The sequence below is a fragment of the Zerene cesonia genome, chromosome 8 (genome assembly GCF_012273895.1).
Source record: "Zerene cesonia ecotype Mississippi chromosome 8, Zerene_cesonia_1.1, whole genome shotgun sequence".
Classification (NCBI taxonomy): Eukaryota; Metazoa; Arthropoda; class Insecta; order Lepidoptera; family Pieridae; genus Zerene; species Zerene cesonia.
Window position 1 is genome coordinate 8630099 of NC_052109.1, and position 11652 is coordinate 8641750.

General features: G+C 34.0%; 1 protein-coding gene across 1 annotated transcript in view; it reads left to right on the top strand.

Moving 5' to 3' along the window:
* Nucleotides 1-7610: 7610 nt before the first annotated feature.
* LOC119828465 (pinin) overlaps nucleotides 7611-11652 on the top strand; it is a 6358-nt gene continuing 2316 nt past the window's right edge. Inside the window, exons 1-6 of the mRNA XM_038350623.1 lie at nucleotides 7611-7830; nucleotides 7909-8037; nucleotides 8199-8421; nucleotides 8919-9213; nucleotides 10475-10608; nucleotides 10898-11018. Coding sequence (XP_038206551.1) covers nucleotides 7700-7830; nucleotides 7909-8037; nucleotides 8199-8421; nucleotides 8919-9213; nucleotides 10475-10608; nucleotides 10898-11018 — 1033 coding nt within the window. The 5' untranslated portion in view covers nucleotides 7611-7699. The remainder of the gene's footprint in view (nucleotides 7831-7908; nucleotides 8038-8198; nucleotides 8422-8918; nucleotides 9214-10474; nucleotides 10609-10897; nucleotides 11019-11652) is intronic.

The following is an 11652-nucleotide window of genomic DNA, read 5'->3' on the forward strand; positions in this document are numbered from 1 at the left end:
TCATCAAGCCACGAAATAATATCGATATCGATAAGTCCCCTCCCTAGTAGTGTCACATGTCATGTCGACTTACTTGTCACACATGCTCCTGATTAGCCGGCGCCGTCTCTTTGTCTGTTTGTCTGTCACGAAACGCGATCTCTGTGTAACTTATTAAAATACTTTTCATGGGATACCGTAACGTTTGAGATAGGTAGATAGGTCTAGCTATGTAAGATTTATTTGTATACTAGCTTTGCCCTCGGCGTTGCACGCGTTAAATTCGGAGTAGTTTAATAGATGTTATTATAGACATACACCTTTTTGAATCACTCTATCAATTAAAATAACAATTAAGATATACGCATTTTCTTTAAATATGGTTATTTTCCGTAGCACACAGTCGAGCTGTTGTTGATGATGGGTCATCACCACACATGAGCTTCGTAGGGATACTGCTTCTGCGCAGTAGCATTTACACTTCTATAATTTACGCCTGCCTTCAATGTAGTCCCACAGATAACATAATACTATAGTACTTTCCCAGGCAGGCTCAATTCGTGCCGAAGCGTGCTTGTATCCCAAATTCTTAAAAGTATAGCCCTCAACCTACATATTTAACTTCATCTATTCTTGTATGTTTGTATGTAACCGACTCCTGTAGACTCGATTTCGACCCACTTAAAAAACATTTTATTCAATCTTTGTACACTTATCAAGAACTAGCTGCGCCCCGCGGTTTCACCCGCGTAAGTCCGTATCCCGTAGGAATTTCGGGATAAAAATTTTCTATATGTCATTCCAGTTGTCCAGCTGTCTACGTACCAAATTTCATTGCAATCGGTTCAGTAGTTCTTGCGTGAAAGAGCAACAAACACACACATCCTTACAAACTTTCGCATTTATAATATTAGTAAGGATAGTTGACTATGTAATATTTTCATGAGTTTATCTTCTAATCCCAATTAGGATCGGCAGGATGAAATAATTTCCTTACGTTCAATTTCTAAGAGCAAGTGAGACAATTAAGTTGATTTTAACAAACTGTTTTTAGCAGGTAAGATATAGACTGGAAATTTTTACACGTCACATGAACCAATAGACATTCTCAAATCTATAATTCATTCACAATATATTATCTATTGTTAGCGCATCCAACAATACCACCTGATACGCTGTCATGTGACAGACGATCCATCAGTGCGCAAGCGACGCGCAGTGGTTTGGCAACGGCCGCTCTTGCGTTATTTGTGGGATCTACATTATATTAGTGTATATACAGGTCAACATTTATATTGTTAAATATCATTAGATTACAAAGGATGGTATGGTTTTTATTAAATATACTAGCTGCGCCCCGCGGTTTCACCCGCGTAAGTCCGTATCCCGTAGGAATATCAAATTGATCATATCTTGTGATAGAGTAAACCGATTTCGATGAAACAAAATCTAAGTTATAACTCAAGTTACGTATAATTTTTGTATATAAACATTGTCTGCATTTAATTCGTTGATTTTACGTGATGTGCGCACAAACAAACAGACAAACAGACAAACATTTCAAAAATGATGGAAATGGGTTCTGTTAGTTATCTTTTCACACACTGGCTATTTTTTTTTCTATTTTTTCAATGAACAAAAATGACTTATCTACAAATTTATTATAATATAATAAATTTATGTATTAATATATATATATATATATATATATATTAATATAATACATATTAATATTATATATTAATATAATACATATTATGTATAGATTTATGTTCGTTAGAGATGTTAGCGGGAAACCTCGTTTTCATAGAACGAGGTTAGATATCCATCATGATATAGAATCATAGACGAAACATGGCAATATACCTCTATCTAGTCCAAAAACTATACCTTCCTACCTGTATCATAAATAACGTTATATATGAAATGTAAGGGTTATTATTTACTGATCTAACAACGCACAGCCCGAACTACTAGACCGATCGGTATGAATTTGGCACGCAGATAGCCTCTATGATGTAGGCATCCCCTAAGAGAGGATAACAAAAATAAGACATGTAAGTTTGCACCATTAAATTTTATCTACGCTAGAAATAAAAGGCTAGTAAATATAACACCAAAAAATGCGGAGTGTACATAACCTAATCCTTAATGTACCTATAGATTCTTAGGAAATAATTAAATACCCAAAAAAAATATATCTTCAAGAATCCTTGTCACAAATTACTCAATAATATTTTACCGAATTGTTTGTTACATAGCCGAGTTATATACGCAGAATCATAAAAATTCTAAAATAACAAATCTAACAAAACCATCTCAATAAATTATTAGACAATACCCAACCATCAAACCAATCTTATTTATAATTCAATTTGAGAATTATTATTGATGTTAAATCTAAAGTCGGCGTCCCACCGCGCGCCAGTGACGCGCGACGACGCGCGACCGCCGCCGCTCGCGCGACGCTTCGCAGAACCGCGCTTTCATCTCGCTCCAACTGCCACTCGCACCGAAATAGCCTTTCAGCTGTCCATTATCTAATTAACGTGCTCTTACATATTTATTTCCTATCTATTTATGTATGGGTAGAATAGTTCAGGCTGTGTTATTGTCCCTTTTACTCAATTCGTGACAAGGTTCATAATAGCATCAACATATGTGTAATGTCATCGAATTGTCAATAATAAATATGTGTTATCATTCATACGATTAAAAGAGATTATACTGTGTAAAATGTTAAGTATGATATCGATTAAAAGGCATTAAGCTCGCATCCTTGACGTGATTTAAGACATCGCTGGATAGTCAAGTTTCTTTGCCATATTCGATTTTTGTTTCTATACAAAAGTTGTATACTTCTACAATAACTCACCCATTAAACGTATCCAATAAAGTAAAAGAGCAATTACGCACATACCCAAGTGATATTAATTATAACGGCCATTGCGTTGGCAACGAGGTGCGAGCCGCGGCGCGGCGCGTGGCGACACACCTTGTTGCGACTACATGTCGCGTACCTGCACGCTAACGCTACGCTGACTGCCCAAGTGGCCGTGCGCCTTTGCGTGCTTCTGCTTTGTTGAGTGTGTTGGATTTAATTAAGTATTCAGAGACAGTATATTGTAAAAATGTTAGAAATGCATTGTATCTATTAGATTATTTGTTATTTAATTATATGTATGCAGGTAAATTCCTGCAGATAATTCAGTAATTTGAGTAGGTACAAACATCATTTCATAATTTAATTAAGTAGGTACCTTTATACCTTATTATATTGAAGCAGCATGAAAGTGCATGCTTCAGATACGGTTTGTTTGTACAAAACGTACTTAGATTTTTGAAATGGGACTGTTATTTAAAATGTACGGTCGATCAACTTATCATTTTTCGGACACTTAAATGAAAATTTATTATTAAATTCGGTTATATAAAATGTTTCGATTAACATTGTTAGTTGTGACTTGAAACTACAAAATTGTTTTTGGGTTCAAAAAACTGTTTGTTATAAAGGTTATTTATAGCAACTGAATAATACATGGCGTTCAAGGTTTATATTTTTTAATTTCAATTGCTACAAACTACTCATCTCTTGAGCGGAGGAACATATAAAATGGTATCCCACTATTCAATATCCATAAAGAAATTAACAAACAATCCACGGCACAGCTATAATTAATTAAGCACTCGATTATTCAGCGTTTTATTTGAGAATCGCGTGTTGTTCCGCCACGTTCGTCGCCATCTGACAGCAGCAAACAAACAAACAAGATGGAGGTCGTTTTTGGCGGCAAACGATTTGAAATGGCGACGGCGTGGCAGCACTTTGATCGTAACACGACAACTTGATAAATTGTCGCCGCATTTTAATGGGAGATGGGACGAATTAAGTTTATTGTTGTCATAACTCGTGAGGGTGCTTGGCCCGCCGAGATTAATTGAAGTGTAAATAGTCGAGCGGTCTGTGTTGCCAGCTCTAAATATGCGGGAGTATTTGCTGCTGTTACCGCCGGTTACGGATTGAGACATAACTATAAATTTGTTCTTTTTAGGTTTTTATATGCATATTTGTTCGATGCGAATGTTTCTATGAGGATTATTAAAGGGTTCTAGATGTTATTATTTATTTATATATGCTATATAAAAAGAAACATTATCTTTGTTACGTATTATGTATTGAGAAAATGATTCGGTATTTTCTTCAATGGCAAAAAATACTTGAATAAATAATAATTCTACATTTAACCATAAACAAAGCTTCTCTATCATAATTACAGTCTAAAAATATCAGTATTGTGCAACCGCATCAGTTGCGGTCCATCCGGCGGCACATCAATAACGTGAACAGCGTGACGGGAGGGATGCGAGAGGAGGCACGACAAAAATGTACTCAGGAATTAATACAAACACTACTATCTTATTGTACGCTTGCGTACAGAAGTGATTATATACAATTATAATATCTTATACGTAATAAAATGGTATTTTATAACTTTTTTAATTAGAATATTTTGAAGTTAATGCTTGAAAACAATAAATAATGAAACATCTTATCATTCTACTTACAGAATAAATAGCAGGTATCTTGGTTAAGATTATTTAAAAAAACTTGTTTAAATTTAAATTAAAACAAACAAATACTATATGGAATCAAATCGAATCATCTTTTACTATTTCAATCGTTATACATTAGGTATATTTATTATATGTACTATCTTCAGATAGACAAGAGTTGGGGAAGGATTTTAATTATTTTTTGTTATAATATGCAACTGCAACTTGTTATAATTAATACGTTATAATCCGCTGGTAAATGGTAAAACCATGTTATCACGATTTAAAGTGCTTCTAAAAGAAGTCTAATTGAATAAATAAACATAGTTACGTTAGATTAAAGGGAGGAAAATAGGCAACTTATTTCCGTTTCCCATTTTCCTCCCTCCACTGATATATATAAACGGAATATAATCCACGAACGCAAAACCAGTTAGCACTTTAAGAAACAATTACTTTCAGATACATTAACTAAAACTGAAAACAAGTAAATATATTCAAAACACTTTTTCTCTCACAAGCCCGCACAAAGCGGTGCGCAGTGTCAGCCATTTTTCATAGCACGGCTGAACGCTTGCCCGCCGAACGGATTTAGCTGCGGGACATTTCAGCTAATTGCTTTTTTACTGACTCTCGGGAAAATAAGGATGTGCGCTTGATTGGCCGGGAACATCGTTTAATAGATACCACAGAGTATATATTCAAATTATGTGTATCTTAGTTCTTTTTCTACTATGAAATTGAGATATTGTTCTAAAAATATAAACCGACTTATTAAAACATTCGCTTTTAATACTAGAATATTAAAAGAGTTAGCTTTGCTAAAAGTAAATATTTGTCATTAAAATACCTCTGATATTTAGCTGTCGGCTTTGATAAGGAGATCTATCTATGTGATGTTTATTCGGTTCGATATATGATCAGTGAGAACGTAATGTGATTGTGTTTAATTGTTTATCAGATGTCTACTCTAGTGTATCCTTGTGTTAAATACAAACTTTGCTTAAACTTAAACTCAAGCATTTATTTATTCAATAAGACATCTTATAGAAGAACTCTTGAATTATCATAACACAGTTTTAACATTGTCGTCCCTGACGAAGTTAAATTTTAAATGTAACTACAGATTATACTATACTTATGTTATATAAATATTTTCTTCATGTATCATTAATAAAAATGATGTTGAAAGAAGTACATACAGGATAATGAAATTACGTTGGCACCTGAGTAGATAAGTTTATACATACAAATATAAATATAATTTTTATTGTTTTATTTAATTATTATTGCATTTCATTTTATATGTTTTTAATATAAAAGAGATGAAAATAATATGATTACTATTATAATTTTTTGAGTGTACTTGTTTGCAATTATCTCATCAATAGCGGTCCGCCCCGACTTCGCCCGTGGTACATATTAAGCCTATTACATCTTAATATATATAAATCTCGTGTCACAATGTTTATCCTCAATGGACTCCTAAACCACCTTACCGATTATAATAAAATTCGCACACCATGTGCAGTTCGATCCATCTTGAGAGATAGGATAGTTTATATTATTTTAATTACGATAAAAGACTACCCGGGCGAAGCCCGGGCGTGCCGCTAGTATATTATATAATTTTTCAAATCGGCCCAGTTCCTGAGATAAGTGCGTTCAAACAAACAAACTCTTCAGCTTTATAATTTATTTTTTTATTTTTTAATTATTCATAACATCATTACCATAACAGGGATAATGCGACAGCGATACCTACACAATTTATAACAATAAATTCATATCGCATAGAGCCGTGAATCATGGTAATATGAATTATGAACAAACTCAGGATATAATCAGAATGTTAATTATTACCACGCGCTATTTAATATTCAAATAGAGTCTATTTAATAGACAGTTATATAAAACAGCATTTAATTTCACGCTGTCCGTGGCGAGGCGCCCACACATCGCAGACCTGTCGGCGACCAATGATGGACTGATTTACAAGCTATGCTATTGTCATGTCGCTGACAACGAATTGAAGTTTTCATCACGACATTAATCTTGAAACGAATTCATCACTGTCTAGGTTTGTAATGACATTTTAGGTTTGGGTATAAATTACGTGGTTCTGCGAAATTGGTGGAGTGAGTTAATAGCTTATCGATTCATTATATTATGTGGCTAAAGCATATTATATAGGTACTGAATCTATGGGCTAAAATCTAAAAAAACATTAATAATTACATCCTCTGTCAAATATTATTAACCCTTTGGATAACGGACCATACTTTTAGTAATAATTTGGTAAATGAGTTCAGTTTTCCTTTAATAACTAGGAGTTTGTTTCATAAACTTTGGTATCATCTTACTGATAAGTTATTAGCATAAGCTTACTAGCTGACCCAGCGAACTATCTAACGCTATAGAATTTTACCATATTTTTCCTAACTTTGGTATCAAATCTTTTAAACCCTCCCCAGACTATTATTATGAATGAATCATTATTGGTCCAGCGATCCTCGGGTGAAGCGAAACTAAGGAGATGTAATTGACTTTTATTTTTATAGATTAACATTTTTAACCGATGTTCCCAACAACATACCTAAGGTTCTCAAATCAACTTTATATTTTTTGTTTTGTTATTGAATAACTTTGCAGGTTTTCAACTGATTGACGTGATAATTTTGTTCGATAGGAAAATGTTGTCATTTATAAAATTTGGAGTGGTAGGTACCTTCCCTACTTTAAACGTTTCCGTGGAACAGAATTCTGCTTCTCTGTATTACCACGCTACCAATTTTTTCTATTTATTTTTATGATATTGTAGACAGTACAAGACAGTTATTATTCATATTTAAAAATGTGAGAAATATGTACGCTACCAATTTTTTCCATTTATTTTTATGATATTGTAGACAGTACAAGACAATTATTATTCATATTAAAAAATGTGAGAAATATGTTTTTTTTATTTAATTACTTATTTTTATCATGAAAGTTGCCAGAAGAAAAAAAAATAAGTGATTTTTCTTTTATCTGTGTCATACATTATACAAACATACTTAAAGTATCTGTGTATAAATAAAATCAACTGTCAAAAGTCAAAAGCTGAACCTGTGATTTTAGCAATAAATTGTACAATTTCTTCAGAAATATATCGATTTTTATAATTATGGGGACAGAAGTGGCGTTATCATTTAGTACTTTACGTACGCAATTAGAAAATGAGCGAAATAGTTTATTCAAATTAGATGAAAATATAAAGAAAATAGTGCAAACATCAGGACGATATTCTAATGAAAGGTTAGTTAGGTCGCTCCTCCGCTAATTTAGATTCATTTTTGTAAAAAAACACTACAGTTTTATTGTTACCTTTTACAGATACAATCCTTTCGGTGATCATCCTAGAGGAGGACCTAGGCTAGGCGGCAGAAATTCTTATACAGACACAAATAAGAACGAAGACCAATTCTTTAAACGTAAACATGAAACAAAAACTGTTTTTAGCAGGTAAATCAAAACTTTTTATTTATCTTACATCATAATAGCTTTTCAGAATAGTAAACAACAATTTATAACTATCAGGTGTTTACCCACCATGGAAAATTTCTTCTCATTTATTCCGCCTACAGATATTACCTATAGATGTTAACAAATATAACTTCTTGTAGATTATCAGCGAAAACCAATGATAGTGACGGAGAAGAAGAGGCACCAGGACCCAAAAGAACTCGGGTGTCCTCAGCAGTATGCCGTGAGCTCCCAACTAGAGCAGCTGTCCTGCGAGCTCAAGGGGATGATGAGCAAGCAAGGACTAGAAATAGGAGAATATTTGGTTCACTTCTTGGGACTCTTCAAAAATTCAAACAGGAAGAGATTGTGTTACAAACTAAAGTAATTACATAATTCATATTTGTTTCATGAAGTGTTGTGATTATGAAAAATTAACCAATATTTAGATAATGAAGTTTTAATGTCTAATGTTAAGTGTATTTGAATTTGCTATTTATATTATGATTTGCCTTACAATGGTCTAGGTATGAAATTTTGCACAAATATTTCAATAAAATGACAATAATATGCTTCATTAAATACTTCACTTATTATTTATTAAGTTTTATTATTAAGTTTTATCATAAGCAGACAGGCAATGTTCACAGAATAATCAGTTTCCTATTAAAGCATCAATATGACAAAGTCTCCCCGTGACCTTGCTCGCTGTAAAGTGTTTGAAACGTTGGGGTAATAATAAAACGAATAAATTCGCATTTAACATCCGTTAAAAAGTCTTTAATTTCTAAATGTATAATACTAGCGTAAAATCAATCACAAGATAATACTATGATAAAATACTGTCAAGTTAAATTTAATTTAAATTTCACAAATTGCAGGAAGATAAAAAAGCCCAAGTGGAAAGAAAAATAGAGGAGCAAGCTCGGCAGGAAAAGGAAAGGGAATTAAAAGAGAGGAGAGTGTTATTCGCTGAGCGGGAACACAAGAAAGCAACGATCAAAGCTCTAGAAGCTAAGATGGCGAGAGTGCAAGAGTTTGAAAAGTGGGAGGAATCTCAACGCAACCTCGGCAACTTCATTCTCACTAAGGCGAAGCCCCATGTGTATTGGCTACCTAAGAAAATGTCTGAGAAGGCAACGGAGAAGTTGACTTCTAGTAGAAAGTATCATGAAAGTGAGTGGTTCTGTCATTTGTATTAATATTAGGCTTTGTAGTCTGTGCAGAAGCTACAGTATTTGACTTTTTATTCATTGGAGCTTATTAAATTGTTATATTACTACTAGCTGCACCCGGCAAACGCTGTTCTGTCTTACTCTTATCATTTAGGGGTAAGAAAAATGAAATTTGGCCGATTCTCATAGATACAGGATAAGCCCAAAAAATTTCATCAAAATCGGTCAAGCCCTTTCGGAGGAGTATGGCAACGAAAACTGTGACGCGAGAATTTTACATATTAGAAGATTGCAATAGATTATTTGAGTAGAATTGTTTTGTACAATAATTTTTTAAATCACTATTAAGCCAAGTGTAGTGAAAGAATGGTAAGTGAAATAGTTCTAAAATGTTATATTGCAATAAGTATTTACTAGGGTCGCTGCACACGACTCATTGACCACACGTACAAAACGCCACTGCCATATTTCCTATAATTTTTGTACATTTTATCGACGCCAGCTTAATTGGTTCTCTACAAATCGCTTCTCGTGACGACCTCTGTAGCTGTCGTGGTCAGCTCGTGTGCGGTGACCCTTAATGAGTAATTTAGTTAATTAAAAGCAATTATCAAATAATTACCGTTTCCAGTTAAATATGGTCCATTATATCGCAGTAAGTAACGTCAGCTATTTTGACATAGACATATTATTTTTTGCACCAACTAACTTTTATAATTACGAACATTAATAAAATTATGTAAAATGGTTTTAGACCTTACCAACTAATCTTGATTTTATTTGGATAGTTATGACTTTCTCCATGTTAACTGTAGTAAAAAAAATATTTAGGAAAGGAGACAGGACTGCAGCACACCAATTGGAAAGCTACATACAGAAAGGCTTTTATAAATATTTTAAGATGTTCAAACCATTAAACACATATACATATCTTAATAGATATCATGTCAAACCATTCAGCTGTTCTTGTATTATAAGTCACTTATATATAGAAACCTATATATATATATATTGATTTTGTAATACCAGATCCATTACCTCCTTGGTACAGTGGTCAACGCGTGAGCGTAGAACCCAGGGGTCCCGGGTTCGATTCCCGGTTCCCGGCAGAATAAAGAAAGCTGATCAGCATCCATAAAAAAATCGCTCAGTGAACAGATGTATATCATCTGCCCCATACCCCACTGGGGGACACGGGACTTCACTTTAACTTTAATAACAGATTCATGCCCATATTGAAATCTAACTTGAACATATCACAGAGTGCATGGCGAAGAAACGCCAAGAGCTGCAGGAGGAGTTGCAGCGGATAGAGCAGCGCTGTCTGCGGCAGAAGCCCGGGGCTAAGGAGAATGATCCGCAGCATGACGATGTGCCTTCCGTCCAGCAAGTTCATGTAACTATTATTGCTGTTATGCTATTGTATATGTAAATGAAATGCTAAATCACTACACAGGTCGCATTCAAATCCCATTCAGACAATTCTAGTTCTGACAATTTAATGGAGGATCAGTTTTTTGTAAAAAATGGTTATTGTTCAATAGTAAAAAGTATAATGTAATGAAAATAAAATGTAAAACTGCTTAAACAGAATTTCTGGCAACCCTATTTCAGTTCAGAATCGCTGGCAACCCTCGTGTTTTAATAACTACTTATTTCATCTATGTTCGTGTTAATTACTTCAGGAAATTGAGGAAAATGGCAACAAGAAGAGAGACAAGTTCGCGATGGACGCAGATGACAAAGACGACAGCGATGCGGATGACAGACATGATGACAAGAATGTGGAGCAGGAACCGGCTCCCGGTAAGATTGCTCAAGATAAAAAACATTTAAGTAATCTATTTACAGAAGAATGAAAATTTTTCTTTTTCCTACCCTTCCCAGTCCATTCCTTCTTTCCAGTCTTCAATCCTTTCCTTATCCCTTACCCTTTATGGGCGGTGGTGATTGCCTCAGCCGAATCACCAGCTCAGTTGCCCATTATTACATTAAAAATTTATGATTTCAAGGACAAAATTATACAGAGAAGCACACAGAAGCAAGAAAAAAGAACACATGCAATAATATGACAATATAAAATAATAATATAAAAAGATTTGCTCAATCTGTGCTGCAGTTATGCTCACACAGCACTGGTTTATAAAAAGTTCGGTGGTTAAAAGAGTTCGGTTAGTTACACCATTTGTTACCTGAGAAAGGGTTAACTAGTTTTGATGAAATTTTGCACGGAGATAGTTAAGAGCCGAGAAAGGATATAGAGTGGTTGTTATCCCGGCAACCCGGTAACGGGATCTATAGGGAGCAAGCTGTAGCTCCACCTTCCTTCCTTTCACTACGCGGGCGAAAGACATAAAGCTAGTTATAATAATAATAATAATAATTCATTTATTCTCTCATCACAAATGTGTATACTTATTGTTATACTTATTGCTTAATA